Source organism: Mustela nigripes, chromosome 8 (genome assembly GCF_022355385.1).
Source record: "Mustela nigripes isolate SB6536 chromosome 8, MUSNIG.SB6536, whole genome shotgun sequence".
Classification (NCBI taxonomy): Eukaryota; Metazoa; Chordata; class Mammalia; order Carnivora; family Mustelidae; genus Mustela; species Mustela nigripes.
In genome coordinates, this window is record NC_081564.1 from 23,847,674 (window position 1) to 23,873,143 (window position 25,470).

The 25,470-nt window shown below is 40.3% G+C and overlaps 1 protein-coding gene across 7 annotated transcripts in view; it reads right to left on the bottom strand.

Annotated features, from left to right (window-relative positions):
* The window catches only part of PRR14L (proline rich 14 like), a 60,725-nt gene that overhangs the window by 28,285 nt on the left and 6,970 nt on the right, over positions 1–25,470 (bottom strand). For 4 of the 7 annotated variants that reach the window (XM_059408896.1, XM_059408897.1, XM_059408895.1 and 1 more), the window contains 2 exons: positions 23,341–23,866; positions 8,407–8,479 (listed from right to left, as the gene is read on the bottom strand). In XM_059408896.1, coding sequence (XP_059264879.1) covers positions 8,407–8,479; positions 23,341–23,814 — 547 coding nt within the window. In that variant the 5' untranslated portion in view covers positions 23,815–23,866. The remainder of the gene's footprint in view (positions 1–8,406; positions 8,480–23,340; positions 23,867–25,470) is intronic. The other 3 variants (XM_059408900.1, XM_059408901.1, XM_059408899.1) reach the window with 1 other exon arrangement.

Sequence of the window (25,470 nt, forward strand, 5' to 3'; positions counted from 1 at the left end):
GAACAAGAAGGTTAGGGAAGCTGATCAAAGTATTAGATATACTCCATCCAGCAACTCCACTTCTGGGTATATATCTAAAGGAAATGAAATCACTATTCTGAAAAGATATCTGCACCCCATGTTCATTCCAGCATTATTTACAGTGGGTGAGACATGGAAACAACCCTAAGTATCCATTAATGAATGAATGGATAAAGAAAATGTGGCATATTAAAAAGAAGTATTTAGGTATACTGGAGGGTAAAACATGTATTTTGTGAGGTATGGGTCTATTTTTATTTATTTATTTTTAAAGATTTTATTGTATTTATTTATTCGACAGAGACAGAGACAGCAAGAGCACAAGCCTGGAGACAAAGGGAGAGGAGAAGGCTCTCCACTAAGCAGGGAGCCCAATGCAGGCCTAGATCCCTGGACCCTTGGATCATGACCTGAGTTGAAGGCAGCTGCTTAACCAACTGAGCCACTCAGGTGCCCCAGTCTGGGCCTATTTTTACAAGCATTGGGATTTCATGACCTCAGCTGAAGGCCCTAGATTTATTGTTTTATTAAATGGTTATTAACCATTTAAAAAGTGCTTACATTTGCAGAAACTGACAAACTAATCCTAAAACTCAAACAAAAATGCAAGGGACACATAACAACTGAAATGCTCTTGAAAAAGAACAAAGATGGGGTGCCTGGGTGGCTCAGTCATTAAGTGTCTGCCTTTGGCTCAGGTCATGATCCCAGGGTCCTGGGATCAAGTTCCACATTGGGCTCCCTGCTCAGAGGGAAGCCTGCTTCTCTCTCTCCCACTCCCTCTGCTTGTGCTCCCTCTGTCAAATAAATAAATAAAATCTTAAAAAAAAAAAAAAAAAAAAGACAGAAAGAAAGAGAAAGAACAAAGATGGTAGACTCACACTTCCTGATTTCAAAAACAAAGTTGCAGTAATATAGTGTGGCACTGACACAGGATGGATTTAATGAAAAGCAAGGAAATCAGAACTGAGAATCCAGAAAGAAACTCAAACATTTATAGCCAGTCAACTGATTTTTGACAAAGAGACCAAGAAGAATGGCTTTTCAATATATGGCTCCAGGACAACTGGACATCCACATGCAAATGAACACATATGGACGCTCACGTCATACAAAAAAATTAACTCAAAGTAGATCAGAAACCTTAATATAAGAACTGAGAGTAAAAAGCCTTACAAGAAAACACAAGAGTGAATTTTCATGATTTTGGTAATGATTTCTTAGCTAAGATACTGAAGGAGTGATAAAAAGAAGACTGGTAAACTGGACTTCATCAAAACTAAAATCTCGGGGAAACTGGGTGGCTCAGTTGGTTAAGCATCCAACTCTTTTTAAAAAAGATTTATTTATTTATTTGAGAGAGAGGGAGAGAGAGCAAGCATGGGGAGGGAGAGGAACAGAGGGAGAAGAAGACTCCCTGCTGAGCAGGGAGCCTGATGCAGGGCTCGAAGGACCCAGAGATCATGACCTGAGCTGAAGGGAGACACTTAACTGACTGGCCACCAAGATGCCCCAAATAAATAAAAAATCTTAAAAAAAAAAAAAAAAAAAGAGAGAGAGAGAGAACTGAAAATTTATGTCTACACAAAATCTATACACAAATGCTGACAACAGCATGATTAATAATAGCTAAAAAGTGGAAACAACCTAAATGTCGATCAGACAAATGGATAAATGGAATATTATTCAGCCATAAACATGAATGGCATACTTATATATGCTAGATCATGGATGAACCTTAAAAATCTTTATGCCAAGTGAGATCAGTCATAAAATACCAGGTCTCATTTACAAGAGCAGATTAGTGGCTGGAAAAGGTTGGGGGGTATGGAAGAATGGAATGAAAAATGAATGCTAATGGATACAAACCAGGTGGGAGTAATGAAAATTAAATTAGGGTTATGGTTGCATGCTGTAAGTACAGAAGAAAACCACTGAACTGTATGTATACCTCAAATGGGCAAACTTTATAGTACATAAATTGTATCTCAATAAAATTATTTTTAAAAAAGTGCTTATACTCCAATTATAAGTAACTTAAAGATTAAAGTAAAATATAAGTAAAAATAGAAGTAAACTTAAAGATTAAAAATCAGAAAACTGAGAGATCTTTTTTTAGGTGTTATTTCCATATAACCATATAACCAAAATTGGGGACAGACATGCTGGAGGTTGACAAAGATTTAATTGCATTTCTGTCAAAACCTTCTCCCAAATCAAAACATTAAGTGGTTAGACTGTGGACACTAAATATGACATCCGTTTTTGGCACATCGTACATCTCATTTTAAAAAAGATGTGCAATGGGTTAGCAATATTGTAATGTCTTATAAAAGGAAGCTCTCCTGTGTGGAGACTCACAAAAACTACCTACAGGGAGGAGGCCAGCAGACAACCCTACAAGCTATTGTCACCTCCCCAGCTTCTCTGACCAACAAACATCTGGTTTTCCAAACGAATGAATTAACCCCTCTGGCTGGGGTCATGATCCCAGGGTCCTGGGATCGAGCCCCACATCAGGCTTTCTGCTCAGCAGCAAGCATGCTCCCTGCCCCCCTCTCTATGCCTGCCTCTCTGCCTACGTAGGATCTCTGTCTGTCAAATAAATATAAAATTAAAAAGAAAAGAAAAAGAAAAAGGATTCAACTCCTTAACTGGAACTCATATACTATTGGTCCCAAAGGGTACAACCACTCTGGAAAACTGTCAGTTTCTTATAAAATAAACACACTTTCCAAATGACCCAGCAGTGTCACGCCTAGGTATTTGCCCAGGTGAAATGACAACTCATGTTCACACAAAACCTTGTACACAAGCGTTCACTGCAGCTTTATTCCTAACTGCCCAAACTGGAAACCCCATTTCCATGGAAATAGGAAACCCTATTTCCCTAAACCCTATTTCACATCTCCCTCAATGGGAAATAAACAAGTTGTGACAGAAATTTCCCTCAATGGGAAATAAACAAGCTGTGATAGAACCAGACAACAGGATACTCTTCAGCAAGAAGAAGCAATGAAGTACTGATACACATAGCTGTATGGATGAATCCTGAACGCACTATGCTAAATGAAAGAAGCCAGACTCAAAGGCTTCTCTTCTATGATTACATTTAGGGACATTTTGGACAACATAAAACCATACGGACAGAAAAAGATCAGTGGATGCTAATGACGGAGGCTGGCCAGAGGGATGCACTATAAAAGAAATGCAAGAAATCACTGGGGTGATGGAAATGTTCTGTATCTTGATTGTGGTGAGTCACACAACTGTATTTGTCAAAACTCACAGAGCTGTACACACAAACAAAAGGGTGAATTTTAGTGTAGGTTAAGTTATACCTTAATTTTTAAAAATGATTTTATTTATCTATTTGACAGAGGGTGAAAAAACACAAGCACGGAAGTGGTAGAGGGAGAGGAAAAAGCAGGCTCCCCATGAGCAGAAAGCCTGATGCAGGGCTTGATCCCAGAACTCTGGGATCATGACCTGAACTGAAGGCAGACACTTAACTGAATGAACCACCCAAGGGCTCCTACACCTTAATCTTTTTTTTTTTTTTTAATTTTTTTTTTTTTTAAGATTTTATTTATTTATTTGACAGAGAGATATCACAAGTAAGCAGAGAGGCAGGCAGAGAGAGAGAGAGAGAGGGAAGCAGGCTCCCTGCCGAGCAGAGAGCCCGATGCGGGACTCGATCCCAGGACCCTGAGATCATGACCTGAGCCGAAGGCAGCGGCTTAACCCACTGAGCCACCCAGGCGCCCCCTACACCTTAATCTTAAATAAATAAATAAATAAGTAAGTAAATAAAAATAAAAAAATTTTCAGTTCCCAAAAGGTCTGCACTTATTTCATGTTGTCTATTAAATGGGAGTGGTACTGGCTGATTTTTCAACTTTCCCCACCCTAAAATATAAATTATAGGAGGACAATGACATAAATAGGGAATATAAACAGGAAATATTCTTTCCAAATTATATATATATATTTAAAAAGAATCAATAAACTCCAAGAATCTAGATGAATATAGAGCATAAGAAATTTATTGATAGGGTTCTTTCCATCTACTTAAAATGCTTAATTGAATCGTATGACAGACATAGAGGGCTTTGAAACATAGTTTCAACTTGAATTCTTCTAAATAGTTCAAACTACCGGGACGCCTGAGTGGCTCAGTTGGTTAAGCAGCTGCCTTCGGCTCAGGTCATGATCCCGGCGTCCTGGGATCGAGTCCCATATCGGGCTCCTTGCTCGTCAGGGAGCCTGCTTCTCCCTCTGCCTCTGCCTGCCATTCTGTCTGCCTGTGCTTGCTCTCTCCCCCCTCTCTCTCTGATAAATAAATAAAATCTTTAAAAAAAAAAAAAAAAAAAAAAATAGTTCAAACTACCTAGTTCCAAAAATTACATAAGGTATCTTTTCCCTCCTTGACTGCTTTTACCTATGCATCATAATGTATTCCCTCAAATGCTCTTCCTATTTCTTATGACTCTCCTACTTCAGAGAATTCCTAAATAACCCTTCATGGAGACTGCTACTCTGGGAATTAAGTCATAAACTTCCCAAACCAAGCCTGTTACTAACAGGGAACTTGCGGGGGAGAAAACCACAACAGAAACAAACAAAAACTTGATAATGTCAATTCTATAAAATACTGAACAGAATTATGGTAAAATTATGGTAAAAAAGCCACATTAGAAAAGCCACACTGATGGAACTAGCGAAATAAGTCAATCGGAGAAAGACAACTATCATATGATCTCCCTGATATGAGGAAGTGGAGATGCAACATGGGGGGTTAAGGGGTAGGAGAAGAATGAATGAAACAAGATGGGATTGGGAGGGAGACAAACCATAAGTGTCTCTTAATCTCACAAAACAAACTGAGGGTTACTGGGGGAAGGGGGTTTGGGAGAGGGGGGTGGGGTTATGGACATTGGGGAGGGTATGTGCTATGGTGAGTGCTGTGAACTGTGTAAACCTGGTGATTCACAGACCTGTACCCCTGGGGATAAAAATACATTATATGTTTATTTAAAAAAAAAAAAAAAGAAAAGCCACACTGGTAGAAAGGGAGGGGCAGCAGAGTGCCTGAGAGGAGGACACCCTCCTTTTGTGAAATGGCCCCTCAGCCAACATCCATCACTGCTCCCCCATAGCCATTTTTCATAGGCCTGCCCTACAGCAATCAAGAAATAAGGAATGATTTGCAAGGTAACATCCTACCAATTAAAGATGACTTTTGGTTAACACAAATGTCCTTTCAAAGCATTAAGCTTGTTCTAATTTTATCTACCTAAGTCACAGCAGACATGACTGTAAAGAACCTAAAAATTCTGAATACCACACTAACTTGGAAGTACTGTGAATGGGACATTTACTTAGAGAAGGAAGAACAACACACCAATGAGAGTGTGGCAGACTTAGGTTCTCTTGCTGAACGCCTCCATGCAGGGAACCCAAATCCATTCCTCAGCAAATTTATCAATTCACACAGCCCTAACCTCTGAGGTGCCCTCATTCAGAATAAGCAAAACCGAATAGAGCAAACATTTAAAACAAAAGTAGGAAGGATATACCAGTTTTTATCAGGAAGATCTACCTCTAAAATGTGTGGGACCAGGATCTGGGGCAGAGTGAAAATTCTGCAGCTGGGGACCCCCGAGGCAGTGCACCACTAAGTCTCCAAGAAATAGTAAATGACAGGCTGCCAAATGCTTTACTTTAAACCTGGCAAACTGAGCTGAGATGCTGGCCACATGACAATACAGCATGTACACTTGTTTAATTGAAATCCATGGCAGCAGCCTGTGTGTTCATTTCTTTCACAGACCTGCCTTCATAGAACTTTCTTTCTGCCTTGAATGATTGGTTGGGCGGAGCCTGTTTCCTCCTGTGCAACAAAGGGACACCTTGGGTGGCTCTTTGGGGACTGAATGGAAAAACACATCACAGTCAGGCACACTAGGTCACTGTTACTAAAAAACTCTAGTAGAGCTGCTGTTTTCAAGTTTCTCCATCTAAAACTGAGAACCTTGCACATGGCTTTGGGGAAAGAAAAATAAACCATATTCCCAATTTTAGTAATTAAAGAATGGTATTAACTCAGGAAGAAAAATGTCACAAAGTAGTTTATCTGTGAGTACTTTTCAGAAGAGCTCATCTTATCCATGTCCAATGTAGACCAGATTTTTTGGTGGACAGTGACCAGGTAAGTCTGAGAAGGCAGATTTCCTCACTGAAAAGAATTCTCTTTTCTTCTCTTGTTTTTGTTTGGTTTTTTTTTTTCCCCAATATTTTTATTTATTTTTTTAAGATTTTTTTTTTTTTTTTTTTTTTTTGACAGAGAGAGATCACAAGTAGACAGAGAGGCAGGCAGAGAGAGAGAGAGGGAAGCAGGCTCCCCGCTGAGCAGAGAGCCCGATGTGGGCCTCGATCCCAGGACCCTGAGATCATGACCTGAGCCGAAGGCAGCGGCTTAACCCACTGAGCCACCCAGGCGCCCGATTTTTTATTTTTTTTAAGTAATCTTTACACCCAACGTGGGGCTCGAACCTACAACACCTAGATCAAGAGTTACTTACTCTACCAACCAAGTCAGCTAGGCACCCATTTTTTTGCTTGTTTTTTAATTTATTTATCTTCATTAAGTAATCTCTATGCCCAACATGGGGCTCAAACTCATGACCCTGAGATCAAGACTTGTATGTGCTACCAAATAAACCAGTCAGGCACCCCCCTAATTCTGTTTAAAGGTCAGTTCAGTTGTTAAGTGAAAGTGTCTTTGGTATATTTGGTATGTGGGTGAAAATATACCAAATACACCAAAGACTCAATACAGCAATACTGGAGCCCCCTAAAAAGATATTTGAGGTGGGGGGTGGAAGGGTGGCTAAAATGGTCCCAAGTAAGGCCCTAGGAACTGGGTGAGACACGTACAAAAGGACATTTCTCATCTTCAGAGTTTTAATCTATACTGGACAGCCAAGCCTTTGAGCCACAGAGGAAATCTCCAGCAGCAGGAAGCAGGGTGATAAACTGGGACAAGTGCCCTTTCTCATAAGGACAATTTGTGCTTCCTTTTCTGTCTGGGCTGCCAAGAAGCAGAGAGTCAAATATGATGTTTTATCACAGTAACAAAACGTTCATATAATTAAACATACTTGCTCTATTTTCCTTTTTTTATGGTTTTGATTACTCCGTATTTTTAACTTTAATTGCATAATACATACACAGAGTCCTCTCTAAAGTTACATATGATTATTTTCAGCCTGGGGAGAAAATCTTGGCTCAGCACTCTTTCTTTGGGCCTCTGTTTTCTCCTCAATCAATCAATCTAAAGGTGGTATCTCAGATGCCTCTATCTATTCATTATTTTGAGGAACAATACAAAGCAATGGAAATGAAAATGCTTTGACGGTTTTCAAGGTGACCTGGAGTGAACACTTTCTCCTATCCCTGCCCAGGGGAACAGAAACAGGATGCACTCTATAGTGCTGAACTGGACTGGGTCAATTTCTCCCCATTCATGTTAACCTTTCCGAACAGGCAGTTTAGTTTTATAAAATCAAAGATTTCACATCAATAGGGGTTCATTATATAAAAGGGGGAAGCAAACTATTGTCAAAACTAAGGCTCTGCTTGGGGTGGCTAACTGGCTCAATTGGAAGAGCATGTGACTCTTGAATTCAGGGTCATGAGTTCAAGCTCCACACTGGGGGTAGAGTTTACTTAGAAACAAAAACAAAAGACGGGTGCCTGGGTGGCTCAGTTGGTTAAGTGTCTGCCTTCAGTTCAGATCATGATCCCAGGGTCCTGGAATCCAGTTCTATACTGGGCTCCCTGTTCAGAAGGGAATCTGCTTTGCCCTCTGTCTTTCCTCTTCCCCATGCCTGCTTGTGTGCTCTCTCAAATAAATAAACAAAATATTTTTTTAGAAAGTTGAAAAAATTAGGGCGCCTGGGTGGCTCAGTGGGTTGGGCCGCTGCCTTCGGCTCAGGTCATGATCTCAGGGTCCTGGGATCGAGTCCCGCATAGGGCTCTCTGCTCAGCGGGGAGCCTGCTTCCTCCTCTCTCTCTCTGCCTGCCTCTCTGCCTACTTGTGATCTCTGTCGAATAAATAAATAAAATCTTAAAAAAAAAAAGAAAAAGAGAAAGAAAGTTGAAAAAATTAAAACAAAAACCAAAAAACCACAAGAAAACCTCAGGCACTGCTCAATAATATTAAGTGTCTTCAAGTATGTCTGTGGACAAGATCAAGAATTTCTACAGTTAAGTCCATCTTGCAAGGCAGGGACTTGCATTCCCAATGCGAAATAGAAACCGTGAACTAAAACAGTGTGTGTAATAAGTAGAAAAAGGAAAAGACTGGAGAAAAATAAATACCTTTGCTTCTTAGACAGTCTTCAGGGAGGCCTGTGCATAAACGTTCTCTGCATGACTGCATCAGGAGGTCTTCCTGGAAGAAGAAAATCCAGTGGTCAGGGAGGATTCAGAGATACCTGATCATGAATGCAAATTACCATCTGAGAAACTTCTTTATGACTAGCAGTCATAAATTTTTGGTAGGAGTCACAAAGATTGGCAACTGAAGGAAACCTCAAATTTTTTTTTTTTGAAGATTTTATTTATTTATTTGACAGACAGAGATCACAAGTAGGCAGAGAGGCAGGCAGAGAGAGAGGAGGAAGCAGGCTCCCTGCTGAGCAGAGAACCTGATGTGGGGCTTGATCCCAGGACCCTGGGATCATGACCTGAGCCGAAGGCAGAGGCTTTAACCCACTGAGCCACCCAGGCGCCCCAGAAAACCTCAAATTTAAAGAAATAAAATCAATAAAAACTGCTCTTCTCTAGAATTTGAACTTGAAAAGCCAAGTTTCCCAAGGTCTGGATAATAACAGAGGCTTAAAATGCTGACCCTATTAAATACTTTCTGAATAAAGAAACACATTGCTGGGCCGCCTGCCTCTCGGCTTACTTGTGATCTCTCTCTGTCAAATAGATAAATAAAATCTTTAAAAAAAAAAAAGAAACACATTGCTGCAATGTAACCTTAATTTCATCCATTTATATCCAAAGTGGATGTATCTCAATCCCCAACCACTCTAGAGATCATGTATGCATTTTCTTTCCAAACTTCTTAGAAGGGCTATTTTCTCTTTTCATCTCCCTTCACTGGAGGAAGAGCATGCAAAGAAGAACACCATCAATGACAACCAGTTTTCTCCTACAGAACAAATTCAGAAGAATGGGAGGGGTCAGTGACAGCAAAATGTGCATGTCATGGCAGCAAATGGCTTCAAGCACCATGAAGGAAAGTTTACCAGCTAGGAGATGCTGAAAGAACAAAGATCGCTGCTTATGTTAAGCTCTCCTTCTGAGTCACCTCTCTTACCCTACCCCAAGATTTAAGTTTTTTTTCATACTGATTTAATTGCTAAGTGCAAGATACTGACATGGTACATATCTAAATCCATGGATAGTGGTATCATTACTGTAACTTGGTAATTTTTATAGCACTTCAAACAAACTCAAAACTAGCAAAAAGCTCAGTGGCCTAAGCCCCTGCCTTCAGCTCAGGTCATGATCTCAGGGTCCTGGGATCGAGCCCCACATTGGGCTCTCTGCTGAGCAGGGAGCCTGTTTCCCCATCTTTCTCTGCCTGCTTCTCTGCCTACTTGTGATCTCTGTCTGTCAAATAAATAAATAAAATCTTAAAAAAAAAAAAAAACTAGCAAAAGCCATCTGTATCCTAAGCAAAGTTCTCTCGTGGAAACAGAACCCAGGACGGAGAGGGAAGATAAAAGCAGTGGCAAGAACTGGTGGAGACAGGCGGAAATAAAACATCACCACTGAAATTGACAGCATGGACTATCTCATATAGTGTGGAATACTTTTGCAAGGCATGAACTTAAAAACAAGTATCTCCCAGATAATTTACAGTAATACTACCTGTTTGACAAAATATGAGTTCTAGCATGATGCCAGACTGAACTTGTCTGCAAAGGAGGAGAAGAGAAAGCTCTTACTTACTGTAAAAGGAATCATGGAATTAGAAAATCACTACTGGGTGACCATCACAGTAATAATAATCTCAACCAACAATCGTCAATGGATGTTAAAACTAGTGGCTAAAAGTTTGAATCAGAAACAAATATTTACATAGCCTCAAAGTATCTTTCCATGAGATAACTAATAATTTCATAAGGGAAAATAGTAACTGCAGTGGAGAAAGCTGGCAGCTCCCACCTGAACCAAGTGATAGACTTGACCTCCCAGGAATGAAGCAACCCAAAGCCATGTGCCTCCTAAGAGGATGGACCAGCATCACTTCTGTGGGATTCCTGCTGCCAAAATGCATAATCAGAATCTAATCATGAAAAGTCCAGACAAATCCAAATAGAGGGAAATTCAACAAGATAAATGGCCTGTATTCTTCAAAAGTGTCAAGGTCATGGGCTGAGGAACTGCTACGCATTATAGGAGGTTAAAGAGACATGCCAACTGAATGCTACAAGTGATCCTAGGTTTTTCCTAGACCGCCCCCCCCCCAAAAAAACATTTTATTTTGCCTCAAAAGACATTAGTGCAACTGGCCAAACTTGAATATAGTCTGTAGATTAAATAAAAATACATAGATCAGTGTTAACTACTTGATTTTGACTAAGGTACCATGTGGTCATGCATCACAATGTCTTTTTTTGCTAGGAAATACACACTGAAATATTTAGGCATCATGTCTGCAACTATACTCCCAAATTATTCAGGGGGGAAAAAAAAAGCAAAAGTGGAAAAATGTTAACATGTAGGGAATTTGCATGAAGGGTATATGGGAATTCTTTGTACTATTTGTGCAACTTTTCTGTAAGTCTAAAATTATTTCAGAATAAGAAGTTACAGAAACATCTTTATTTGTAGTTACATTTGCTTCTTTATCCAAAATGGTATTTCTCTTGCTGTTCCAGTTCTCAGGCTGAATGTTTGGGATGTGACATGAGATGCTATTTAGAATTATTTTTTCAGGCTAATACTTTATAGAAAAGGCAGAATGTTGGAGTAAAAGATTATGGGATGAGGAGTTAGAAAGGGCTCTGTTCCAACCTCAGGACTCCTACCTATTAGCACTAAGAACAAGCTTGTACAATCAACCATACAGACTCCTGCTCTGGGAGGGGCTCCTGGAATTTTAGTTTTGCTCCACCTGCTGCTCTAAGGTTCTCAGCTGGAGGACTCAAAATACCCTGGTGGAGTGCCAAGCCAAATGCTTCAGCCATGTCCCCTTCTTCTTGGTTTGTCATGATTTGTACCAGGGAAGGAGAGAAGCAGAAGCTAAGAGGAAGTGACTCCCCTCTCCCTCTGCCTTGCTGACTTCTCTTAAAAGGTTCTGAGTTAAGAAGACCCTATAAAGTTTGAAGTCTCAAATATAATAAGAAGTTTACTGTGTTGAAAAGAAAACAGAGTGTGAGGCTGAGGTCAGATGTGAGACACCTCCCACCCCCAACAACCACCACCACAGTGGTGGGTCGTCTCCATATCAGATGGGAGCTCTACAAAGTATGGGTCTCAAGTGCGGCTGACAGAACAGAACAGCCCACCTGCAAGCAGGACACATAGAGCATAATGATCCTGTCATTCTCCCAACCCCATCACGGTCAGCTAGTCATAAAATAAACACTTGCAGAAATTTATCAATTCCTTTTCCTATAATATTTTATAGGCTAAATGTTCTAACTTTCAGGATTTTTAGAGGTGGAGTCTAAACATTTTCTCTTCCACCTAGATTCTGCAAAATCTGTTTTGAATGAATCAACTTCCAAGATGAAAGTTCACATGGTTCCTTCCCTCTGCTATAGCTTATAATATGCTGTTAGCTGTATAGAGTAAGAATTGCCACAGTACATTACCAATTCATTTTTCAAATCGACAGTAAACATTCTTTGCCTTGCATATCCAATATACCAGGCTCTTGCCAAATGCTTAGAATCAAAATCAACTTTTGATACTTCAAAGTTGTGGCAGATTTTAGAAAGGTCTTGAAAAACCATTCTTACTGCTCATCTGTGATCTTATTTCCCATTAAAAGTTGTTATGTCCTGGAAAGGATGCAATTCTCTGATTCATTCCTGTGAGACTAGTTTAGAGTAGGAGAACACAAATGTTTCAAAGAAGAAAATAAATATAAATCAGATTCTTCAGCTTTTTACACGTGGTAAGTTACAAGCTCTTCAGGGCCTAATTTATCTCTGAGCTGTGAGCCCCGCTTGTAACCAGACTCCACTCAACTCTTCTAAACCTGAGCTTCCTGAGCTGAAGGCAGAGCTAGATGAGTAAGGATGGTCAGTGACCACACCATCTTCAGATGGGACTGTCTGTACACTGAAGTGTGCAATGACAGGGCAACAATATGGAGCAAATGAGATTCTTCCTACTACCTAACCTTTGTGGAAACAGCCATGATTATGTTCATAGTGAAGAATACTTTGAAAATAAAAGAAACTTTTGTATCTCTAAGTGGATCTTTGAGTTTCCTGTCTCTTGCATATTTAGAAAGGAACAGCTGTTGAACAGTAACTGTAAATCATCCTTACTGAGCTTAAAAAGGAATTTTCCTTCACGTATTTCAATTCAGGGAAACAACTGGTGACTTTAAATAAGGCACTGATCACCTTAGCTGGGAGAGGCATTTGATAATAATCCCATCTCCCAATAATTATCTGAGAACTCTTCTAATAATTAGGAGAAAGTTCTATCTTAGTCTCAGCAATATGCCCTTTGTGCTTAGGGCAATTTTCTGTCACTTTTAACATCATAAGATATCAGAGGGCAAACCATCACTGTGGGGACAAGAGTGCCCTGGCAGACCTGGAGAACAGGTTATGGCCACCAGCTTTACTAGTAACAGCATGAAGTTCAGACTTTTTCCACCTTTTTTTAAAAATTATTATTATTTTTATTTTTTATAAACATATATTTTTATCCCCAGGGGTACAGGTCTGTGAATCACCAGGTTTACACACTTTACAGCAGTCACCAAAGCACATACCCTCCCCAATGTCCATAATCCCACTCCCTTCTCCCAACCCCCCTCCCCCGAGCAACCCTCAGTTTGTTTTGTGAGATTAAGAGTCACTTATGGTTTGTCTCCCTCCCAATTCCATCTTGTTTCATTGATTCTTGCCTCCTTTTTCCACCTTTAAATCACCAAAAGTGAATTCTTTCCACCAAGATATCCTTTCAAGCAAATAGCAAGCTCCTACACTCAACCGCAAATTTCGCATAGGATCACAGACTCTTAGAGTAAGATGTAAATAAGATTAATGGGCATTTACTTCAGTGGGCTTTCATTTAAGTGAAGTCACACAAATTGCACAAGTTTGGGTCTGATGAACATGGCATTAAAAAACAAGTTTCTTGGGGTGCCTGGATGGCTCAGTGGGTTAAGACTCTGCCTTCGGCTTGGGACATGATCCCGGGGGTCTGGGATCAAGCCCCGCATTGGGCTCTCTGCTCAGTGGAAAGCCTGCTTCCCCCTCTCTCTCTGCCTGCCTCTCTGCCTGCTTGTGATCTCTCTGTCAAATATATAAATAAAATCTTTAAAAAAAAAAAAGTTTCTCCAACAGCATAACATGGTTCAAGTGATCAACAGCCATTGTGCATCCTTATTTGATGTCCCCTGTCCAGATAGCTTCAAATATATCTGTCAAAAGTGTATAATGACTCTTCATGTGTACAGATAACAGATGATCAGAACTTTTTTCTATGTCCGTGTTGAGCACAAATGAAGTATCATATCCTGGAACTAAAGCTTTTGTAACATATTCAACCCAGGCACCTCAACCACTATGAGAGGAAAAAAAAAGTAAAATACATAAAAACTTAAACACCCGGGGCACCTGGGTGGCTCAGTCATTAACTGTCTGCCTTCAGCTGGCGTCGTGATCCTGGGATACAGTCCCGCATCAGGCTCCCTGCTTGACAGGAAGCCTGCTTCTCCCTCTCCCACTCCCCCAGCTTGTGTTCCTTCTCTCTCTCTCTGTCAAATAAATAAAATCTTAAAAAAAACAACAACAACAAAAAACCAAAAAACCTTAAACACCCTACAGCTAATATCTAAGCACCAGGAAAAACAAAGAACAAGCATATGTTGGGGGCGGAGGGACCAACCACACACTGAATAAAGAGTTTTCAAGGTTAAAATCATCTACATGGAGTATCACATTCTCATCTCTATCTACTCTTAAATAACACTAACATTGTCCACATCCTCGCTATGCACCCGATTTGCTGACCTTTGTCCTACAACTGAGTTCTGAACTGAATTCTCTCTTTGACCATTCAGTCTGGCTCTTGCAGCTGTCCCTGCCACTGAGTCTGTTCTGATACTTTCCCCTCCTTCCTTTTTGTTTTTCTTCTCTCCTCCTCAATAACAAAGTGGTTTCCTGATCAAAACATCAAATTATTAGTTGTAAGCTTTTATGCCTTTTTGACACAATCCTAAGTCAGGAAAGAATTATTTTTTGTTGGTTTCCCTTTACATGACTGAAGCATTTGAATGACTGAAGTATTTCATGGTTAGAATATTTTAATTTTTTTAAGTGGATCTTAAAAAAAAAATGTTAAGTGCAGTCACAGAAGGACAAAGAATGTATAATTCCACTTAGATGAGGTCCCTAAAGTAGACAGATTCATAGACAGAAAGGAGAATGATGGTAGCCAGGATTGAAGGGAGAGTCTAATGGGGAGTTAGCATTTAATGGGTAGAGTTCCAGCTTGGGAAGATGAAAACAGTTCTGGAGATGGATGGTGTTGATGTTTATATAACAGTGTTAATGTGCTTAATGCCACTGAACTGTACATGCACAAATGATTAAAATGGTAAATTTTATGTTATGTGCATTTATCACAATTTAAAAAAGGCAAAAAAAAGTTAACACCAACATTTAAAAATATCCCACTTCATAAAATAACATATTGTTTTTTCTTTTAACAACAAAAACCTGTAACAACTTTAAATGCGATTAAACAAGTCAATGAATTAAACAAGTGAATTAAAACCAGTGCAAACTTCTAATTATAAAAATGAGTGCTGTCCTTCTCCTTGAACTGGGAAGTTCACCAAGCAAACTGGACTGTTAAATTCATTTGATTTATACAATGTATGCCCTGGAAGCCTAGGTGGCTGAAGCCACTACTTTTCCCGACGTGATGGATTTTGGTCCAAAGGGAAGAGAGAGCAGTGGGTAAGAGGTAATCTTTGAGTATTCACTGTGCTACAAACCTGTGGCAGTGCCCAGCTGGGCCTCTTTGCTGGTATGAGATGAAGAACAGCCGAAGGAAAAGAACTTTGTGGAATGCTGCTGAAGGCTATTAGAAATAAATCACAGACCCTTGGGATGGGAAAAGAACAGCTCTCAGGTTGCCTGTCCAAACTAGATCCCCTCTGCTATATTCCTGACATTCAGTCATTCTGTCTCTTCATAAACAGGACTTCCCCACACAACATAACCTATTTCTAAACTGGCCTAGATGTGAAAAAGTACCTTTTCTATTGATTTAAATTCTGTTTCCTTTAAACAAGAAGAGTTATTTTTTTTGGTTGTTTTTACTATTATTATATTTAAAAATGTTAAATGTTTTTTTAATAATTCAGAGGTATTTTCCCTCAGATGTGTAAAAAAAATTTAAAAAGTTGGCAAATACTGTTCAAAAAATTTTCTGTAATCTTCATCCAGCTTTCCTTAATGCTACTATCTTACACATAACCACCATACAGTTATTAAGGCCAGTAAACTACTATTATTATAATATTTACAGAATTTACTCAAATCTTATTAATGGCTTCCCAAGTCCTTTTTCAGGACCTGGATCCAATCCAGGCTCTCATGATACCTTTAGTTATCATGTCTCCTTAAGTTCTCCCTTAAACTGAGATAGTTCTTTAGATATTCATCTTTGTGACTTTGACAAATTTGAAAAGAAAGTCCCTTGATTTGGGTTTGATGTTTCATCAGTAGATTCTGGTTATGTATTTTGGAGGCAGGAATCTCACAGAAGTGATGCTGGTTCTTGGTGGATTCTCTCAAGAGGAACATAGCTTTGGAGGGGGGTGTTCTCAAACCTCTGGAGCCAAACTTCCAACACTTGGTTCAGGTGGTGTCTGTCAGGTTTCTCCACTGTGATTATTTTCTCCTTTGTATACCTTGTAATGATTCTGTTACTATAAAATTACTAAGTATCTTATGGGGGAGGTATCTGGAGACAATGTAAATACTTGTTTCTCATTTAAACTTCTAGCCACTACCCATTGAGGATTCTTGCTTGAGATGACTATTACTGTGATGGTTGCCCAATGGAGATTTATTTCCATGATTCCTTTTGTATTTACGAATTAGAATTCTTTAAGAGCTTTCCTTTTCCAAGTTATTTATTCAATTATTTTATATCAACATGGGCTCATGATACTTGCTTTATTCTCTGGGTTATAATTCATTATCATCATTATTTAAGCTCAAATTGTCCCAGTCTTAGCCACTGGGAGTTCTTTCAAGTTGGCTCCTGGGTCCTTCTGTTATGTCTCCTAATTTTCTAAGCAATTAACCATAAATCGTTCTTAGCTCATCTTGTATTTTCCCCTGTGCCAGCCTCTAAAACATTTCCCCAAAAAGTCCTGGTTCCTTTAATTGGAAAATGTTACTTAGGAACCAAGAACTGGGTGCTCACTGCTATGAGGTGTCACTAGATCTAGATCCTACCTCACATACCCATATATATAAGTACATTTCTTTATCTATCTACATATATTAAAAACCGGAAGTTCATACTGATAGCTCCAATTCTAGTTTCACACCATAGGATTCATTCTAGCCCTCAACCCACCCCCATCTATAATTTCATTTTGTTAGTGAGAAACCTGGTTCACTCTCATTATTCACAATATTTACCTATTTGCTCAATCCCTGAACATAACTATAGCAGTTCAGGAACTGCTAAGCCTCACCCGTGTGAAAAACAAATTACTAAAATGAGGGCTACTTGGTGACTCAATTGGTTAAGTGTCGGACTCCTGAATTTGTCTCAGGTCATGATCTCAGGTCATTGAGCCCCAAATTGGGCTCTGCGCTGGGCATGAAGCATGCTTAATAAAAAATAAATTTTTTTTAAAGTTTTATTTATTTATTTGACAGAGAGAGAGAGAGAGAGATCACAAGCAGGCAGAGAGGCAGGCAGAGGCAGAGAGAGAAGCCGGCTCCCCTCTGAGCAAGGAGCCCGATGCGGGGCTCGATCCCAGGACCCTGATCATGACCTGAGCTGAAGGCAGTGGCTTAACCCACTGAGCCACCCAGGCGCCCCATGAAGCCTGCTTAAGATTCTCTCTCCCTTTAGCTCTGCCCGCCCTCCCCACATGCCCGCCTGCTTGTTCTCTCACTCTTAGGAAAAAAAAAAAAAAAGCCTTATTGGATTTAGATTTAAAAGTACAGTTAAAATACTGTTTCCCAAAGGTACTCGGGTTACTTTTCTTTTTCATCCACCTCCCTTAATGTGGGTAATACAGTTAAGAGTTATTTGTTAAGAGTTTTTATTCAATTCTGGGTTCCCCTCACACCCAGGTTGTCTAATTAGTTTTTTTTTTTTAATTTTTTTTTAAGAATTTATTTATTTATTTGACAGAGAGAGATCACAAGTAGGCAGAGAGGCAGGCAGAGAGAGAGAGGAGGAAGCAGGCTCCCTGCTGAGCAGAGAGCCCGATGCGGGACTCGATCCCAGGACCCTGAGATCATGACCTGAGCTGAAGGCAGCGGCTTAATCCACTGAGCCACCCAGGCACCTTAATTAGTTATTTTTTAAGAACAGACTCAAAATTATACAAAAAGATGTACTCAGAGAAGTGTCACTTCCTCTTGTTCCTTCTGTCCTATTCCTACACTCTCTACCCTGCTCCCACTGGCTTCTTTTAAGTAGCCAAACCCATTCATTTCTACTTTATTCTTCCTGCATGTACATGTGTGTGTTTTATACAAACCAGTAGATACCTGTACGTACTCATCTCCCCTTATTTCTTGAATGAAAGCGAGGATACAAACAATTATTTACTTGCCCTTTGCTCTTTTCCTTTACCAGTATATCCTAGTTTGCAGAAGAGAGTTAACATAGTAGGCCTGTTATCCTTAGAAAGGCCTTGCTTGCAAGGGTGGCCTTGGCTCATCTGGGAACTTAGATTTGGGGAGAGTTTCCAACATTCCCTAGTGGGAAGAGTGGCTCGGTGCACCTATATGACAATGGGGTTTATGCTGAACATCTGCTTTCCTTCTGGAAGTCTGGAATTTTGGTATGTGCCAGCCAGAGGATGCCCACATGACCAGCCCCAGTAAAAACCCTGGGCTCTAAAAACGTTTCCATGGTAAACATTACACATGTGTTGTCACAGTTTGTTCCTGGAGAAGGCTGTGTATATGTGTTTGTGTGTGTGTGACTACAGCGGGAGAGGACTCTTGGAAGCTACCACCTGATATCTTCTGGACTTTGTACCATGCTTCCCCCCCTTTGCTGACTGGCTAATATTCTTTGTTATAATTAAACTTAGCTACAAATATGACCGTATACTGAGTCCTGTGAGTTCCAGTGAATACTGAAACCTGGAGGTGGTCTTGGGGAGCCACGGTACTTCTGGAAATCCCTATCAGTACACGGAGATCCTCCTTGATTCTTTATTATAGATGCATAGTGCTCCATGTATAAATGTACCATATACATACTATGGTTTAATCAAACTTTGTCCTATATGTGGACATTTAGGTTGCTTCTAACATTTTGCAATGCTGCAAATAGTAACTTTGGGTATATGTATTTCCATAATTTGGGAGTGTATATTCAGGGTAAATTCCTAGAAATGAGAGTGCTAGGTCAACAGGTCAGAGTATGTGCTTTCTAGTTAGGTGCAGCCAAATGCCTTTGCTGAAAGGTTGTATCAGTATGCATTCCCACCAGCAACGGGTGAGAACACTTTCCCATAGCCTTGCCAAACAACATGTTGCCATCATTTTTCATTTTCTCCAGTCTTACAGGTAAAAAAGTGGTATTTCAACCATTTAAAATTACATGTCTCTAATTATAACTGAGGTCGACCATCTCTTCACGTGTTTAAGAACACACACACGAACACACACACACACACACTAATCATCTATTCAAGTCTTTCCTTCATTTCTCTATTGGGTTTTCCATTCCTCAATCTAAGAGTTCTTTATATAGTAGTGGGGTGCGTAGTTGGCTTGGTCAGTAGAGCATGACTCTTGATTGAACCTCAACTTAAAAAAATCTTTAAGGGCCCCTGGGTGGCTCAGTGGGTTAAAGCCTCTGCCGTCGGCTCAGGTCATGATCTCGGGATCCTGGGATTGAGCCCCATCTCAGGCTCTCTGCTCAGGGGAAGCCTGCTTCCTACTCTCTCTGCCTGCTTGTGATTTCTGTCTGTCAAATAAATAAAATACTTTAAAAAAAAAGAGAGTTCTGGGGCGCCTGGGTGGCTAAGTGGGTTAAGCCGCTGCCTTCGGCTCAGGACATGATCCCAGGGTCCTGGGATCGAGTCCCCCATCAGGTTCTCTGCTCAGCGGGGAGCCTGCTTCCCTCTCTCTCTGCCTGCCTCTCCGTCTACTTGTGATTTCTCTCTGTCAAATAAATAAAATCTAAAAAAAAAAAAAAAAAAAAAAAAAAAGAGAGTTCTTTATGGGATGCCTGGGTGGCTCAGTCAGTTAAAAATCTGCCTTTGACAAACCATAAGTGACTCTTAATCTCACAACAAACTGAGGGTTGCCGGGGGGAGGGGGTTTGGGAGAAGGGGGTGGGATTATGGACATTGGGGAGGGTATGTGATTTGGTGAGTGCTGTGAAGTGTGTAAACCTGGTGATTCACAGACCTGTACCCCTGGGGATAAAAATATATGTTTATAAAAAAAAAAAAAAAAAAAAAAAAAAAAAAAAAAATGGAAAAAAAAAAAAAATCTGCCTTTGGCTCAGGTCATGATAGTAGGACCTGGGATGGAGCCCTACTATGGGCTCCATGCTCAGCAGGGAGCCTGCATATTCTTCTCTCCTGCCCCGCCTCTTGCTTATGCACTGTCTCTCTCATATAAAATATTTTTTAAAAAAGAGAGAGTTCTTTATATATTAGAGAGATAAATCCTTATCTGTGATATATACCACAAAATGTTTTCCTAATTCATCAGTTGTGTTTTGTCTGTTTGTGGTGTTTTGCCAATCTAGCAAGAATTATCTTGCGGCGCCTGGGTGGCTCAGTGGGTTAAGGCCTTTCTGCTTTCGGCTCTGGTCATGATCCCAGCGTCCTGGGATAGAGCCCCGAATCGGGCTCTCTGCTCAGCAGGGAGCCTGCTTCCTCCTCTCTCTCTGCCTGCCTCTCCACCTACTTGTGCTCTCTGTCAAATAAATAAATAAAATATATTAAAAAAAAAAGAAATCTTGATGTCAAAGATGTCTGGGCTCTGCAAACCTTCTGAAACAGTAGTCTACTTTAATGAAAGATATGCAGCATTCATTCAGATTTTCAAAGGGTCCTGTGACCTAAGAATGAGCTACCACTGTCTTCTACAGAGCCTAACTGTGCCCAACAGAACCATTTCTACTTGACAGCTTTGCAAATTCCTTTTTTTTTTTAAAGATTTTTTAAAATTTATTTATTTGTCAGAGAGAGTGAGCGCAGGCAGAGAGAGAGGCAGGCAGAGGGAGAAGCAGGCTCCCTGCAGAGCAAGGAGCCCGACGTGGGACTCGATCCCAGGACGCCGGGATCACGACCTGAGCCGAAGGCAGCTGCTCAACCAACTCAGCCACCCAGGCGTCCCAGCTTTGCAAATTCTTTTATTTTTTTTTTTAAGATTTTATTTATTTATTTGACAGAGAGAGATCACAAGTAGGCAGAGAAGCAGGCAGAGAGAGAGGAGGAAGCAGGCTCCCTGCTGAGCAGAGAGCCCAATGCGGGGCTCGATCCCAGGACTCTGGGATCATGACCTGAACCGAAGGCAGAGGCTTTAACCCACTGAGCCACCCAGGTGCCCCTATTTTCAGGTTTTGTCATTAGTGTGAACTCTTTATCATGAATGCGTTTCTGGTTTTCTATATTCTTCCTACACATGATACATGTGACACCAGGCTCAGCATGGGGAGAGGACAGGATCCAGTTTGGCCAGTGACCCCAACACTGACACATTCTTCGCTTTCCCTCTGTCCTTCTCACTCCAGGGGCATCTTGAGCTCATCTGAGTGCTGGAGTGGGAAGAGGGGACTGTGAGTGTGATATTCTAACTATAGATTAACCAACACACAACAGACTATAATTGCTAGTTCTCAGTTCAACTAACACTAACAACTAACAACTAACACTTCTGTTCATGGACATTTAAGAGCAAATTGGCTTTTCTTGATGGCTATCCCAAAAAGCCAATTCTAATTGAGTAGCTAAAGCCTATAGGTCTTTTGTTTTTCCAAAAGTATTTCTGCTTTTTTCTCTTTTTTTCCACTTACGCAGTTTTTGGAACGAAGTAAAAAAGTCTCACATTTATATCTATTAAATTTAATTTTGCTTTACACAATTCAAAATAGTATTTATCTCTGGTAGAGCTGGGAGGAAGAAAGGGACAATAATTTTCTAGATCTTAGGTTGGGAGGCATATATATGTGAGTGTATGTACTTATTCATTACGTACTTCATAATTTATGCATATGTACTTTTATTTTATACCAAATACCACATGAAAACGTCACCAAATTACAGAAAAATTTCATATTGTTAGACTGAGCCCACCATATCAAGAAGTTAAGAAACTTTCAGATCCTGAATCTGTTACCTCACTTATATTTTTAAAGGTAGCTTATCATAACATAAAATCAGATACATTACTTAATTGTTGTTATCTAAAGCTATTCCTAACTATGGTCAATGTATGGAGACTATTAACAATCAATTTTGCCCTGTAACCTGTGTAAACAAATGACAGATCTATAAGATGGGAAATGGAACTTAGCCCAGAAAGCCCAGGCAGTATGAATTTATTTGTAGGTTTAGGGTGGGGGCTGACAAACTATACCCTACGGGCCAGCACCTGTTTGTAAAAAAGGTTTACTGAGGGGCGCCTGGGTGGCTCAGTGGGTTAAGCCGCTGCCTCTGGCTCAGGTCATGATCTCGGGGTCCTGGGATCAAGTCCCACATCAGGCTCTCTGCTCGGCAGGGAGCCTGCTTCCCTCTCTCTCTCTCTCTGCCTGCCTCTCTGCCTGCTTGTGATCTCTCTCTGTCAAATAAATAAATAAAATCTTAAAAAAAAAAAAAAAGGTTTACTGATATATTTTGCCACACTCATTCATTTATGTATTGTCTATGCCTGCTTTTATGCTACAAGGGCACAGCTGAATAATTTTGACAGAGACCCTATGGCCTACAAAGTCTAAAATATTTACTACATGGCCCTATACAGAAAAAAGTTTGTTGAACCCTGGTCTGAGGCATCACCCAGAGAAAGTTTTCTAGTGTACTTGGCAGATATATTCCTTTAGGAGTCTGGGTTCCTCAGGCTATCACAGCTCACTAATCATTAGTTTTACCTACCTGAACCTTATTACTCTAATTTCACATTACAAAGAGAGATTTGATTTCCCATGTAGACTTGCCTACAAGAAGAAGACATACTGACCAGCCAGTGTGACCATTCCTACCAAGTTATAATTCCACTTTTCACGCAAATTAAAGAACTGGCTTTCTGATTTATACTTTAGTCTCTCATGAAATGGGTTAGCATGGGTCAGTCCTTTGGAGATAATAATCTCTGATATACTAAAAAACAAAAGTAAGTGTCTGGACCTGCAGAGCTAAGGACTGGCTCCTGAAATAAGGAGACTGCTCTAGGGTATTCATCCTATGAAGCCCGACCTGGGTCAACAGAGTTTCTCAGAGATTTCTGTGACATGTCCCTCCATCCTACTTATGATGCTACCAAAACTTAAGGAATGAGTACCCATCATTTCTTAAAACCAGATGCACAAGTATCCGACTACCATAAGACTCAACATTCCACATACGGTAGCTGCTTCAGAGAAGTGACACTTTTTCATCAGATAAGCACTTTCTCTCTTTAAGTGTCTGATGCGACACAGATGTTTTTAAAAAAATCATTAAAAGAAAGTTAACATCAAACTCAACTTTTTGGAAATATTTCAAGAGCAAATCATAAGCTACCTGTCAGCATCTGTACTTTACCATGTGAAGTGTTACTCTGGAAAGCTGTCATTCACACTCATCTGAATTGAGATCTCATGTCTTACCTGACTTAAGCTGATCTTTTCTTCAGCAGCTGTGGAATGTTGATGTGGGTCTTCCTTTGCTCCCTCACAGGGGTCTCTTAAAATTTCCGCCTGGTCCCCTTGATCTCTGAAGACCTTTAGCTCCATGCTCTTGATTTTCTCTTCCCTATCCAAGATCCCAGAAGCCACAGAACCTCCTGCTGTGGAGTCCACCAGCCCACACCGCCCAGGTTCACCCCCATGATCCAAGGTGCCAGAAGTTTCTTCACAACAACTTTCCGCATGAGTCCTCTGCAGCTCCAAGGGCACTGCCCTACTCTGACTTATAAGAGAGCTTGAGGCTCCGGGTTTTACATCTGGAATCACACTTGGCTCAGGGTCAGCATGAAGCTCTTTGGAGACACTCACAGGGAGTTCAGAGTATAATTCCTGTACCACGGCAGACATGGAGGAATCAAGTGGAACTGGCTGAGTCTCTACTCCGGATGACAGCATTAGGGCAGATGGAAGATTATGGAGTCAAGTCTTTTACATCAAACGGTTCACCCTGACACAAATCAAAGGAAGGGATAAAAGTTTAAAAGCTTGCAGGGTAGAAGAAAGCTGTTTCAGCTAAAAAGTGGCTAAAATAAGGACAAAAAAAAATCCACCTCAAATGCTGACAACATCTGGCACCAAAACATCTTCCTTAAAAAGACTGTGAATTAGTGGAAAAATAAATAGCTTACACCTTTAATAGACACCTGTCTAATCTCAACTGAAATACTGCCTTATGAACAATTATCAATTGTGGGTGAGCGAGGGACAGCAATATGGATGAGAATAAGACATGTTTTAAGCATCCAAGGATAGAAATGATGTAAGTTAGAAGATAAAGATAATTTTCTACCTGTTTTCAGGGCATGAACCTTGCCTGTTGTGTTCATTGCAGGATCCCCACTGCCTGGGAGAAGTGCTTGGCACATGGAAGGTACTCAGGAAATACTTGCTGAATGAACATATACCGAGAGATTCTGAGGAATTTAATATACTGACTTTTCCTCAAGAATAATTCTCTGTAAAGGAAAGTTTATAGACAACAGAATTCCATTCCTTTATTGCTTACCAAACACTCTGGCACAAGACACTACTAAACCAGAACTTTAGCAAAGTCCTCTCTGACTTCCATTCAGCATCTTGAAATTTTCCAAGTGCCTTCACAGGCACAACTAATTCGATTCTCACAACCCTATGAGCAAAGTAGAGCAGCTATCACCATCCCATTATAGATCCTAACATCACATTGAAGAGGTAAAAGTGACCTGCCTAAAATATTATAGGGTTATCTGAGGAGAGATGGGAAGATACAAGAGGCTTCCACAGTGTTGGAAATGTTTCACCTTTTGCACTGGAGAGTGGAAACAAGAGTTATTTGCCAAAATACGTATATTTGTGTAATTCATAAAACTAAATTACTAAAGTTACACACACACACACAAACGCACACAGCTAGGGAATGGTACACTTGGACCTAAGGTTTCCTGATTGGTAACTTTTTCATTTTAGTCTACCAAATATGGGCAGTTTCCACAACAAAATTTACTTCGACCTGACCAAGGTGGAAACTGGCTAACCAAGTAAGATACTACATGCTTTCATTCTTGATGCTTTCCCTAATCTAAACAAAGGAAGAGAAAACGTGAGAAATCTCTGGCAACTGAGTTCATAACAAGGATTTACCTGAGGCTACTGATGGCAAATCCCTTTGGCCAAAATGCACACAGGAAAGGGTATTTCAGAAAGCCAGCAGATTTCTACTCCTACCACTTTCTAACATCCATCTCTTCCCAAAATAAACATATTACATACAAGCAAAATCCATTGTTGGCTACCAAACTGTTTTGACTACTAAGTTGTCTCACCTCCTCTCTCTCAATTGACCACATTCAGATTTCTGAGCAGGAAGGACTCTCCAATACACCATGTAAATCTTTACAACTCAATTTCCTTGGACACTGTCTCTATTCCTGCCCTGATTTTCTTGGGAAGCCCACACATGTTACTTATACAAAAGGCACTTGCTCTGCCTCCCCGTCAAGAAGCACCTACCCCTTGGATATTCCTGGGTTTAAAATCTTTCCTCTTTCCACAGAAGATCCCATCCATTGACCT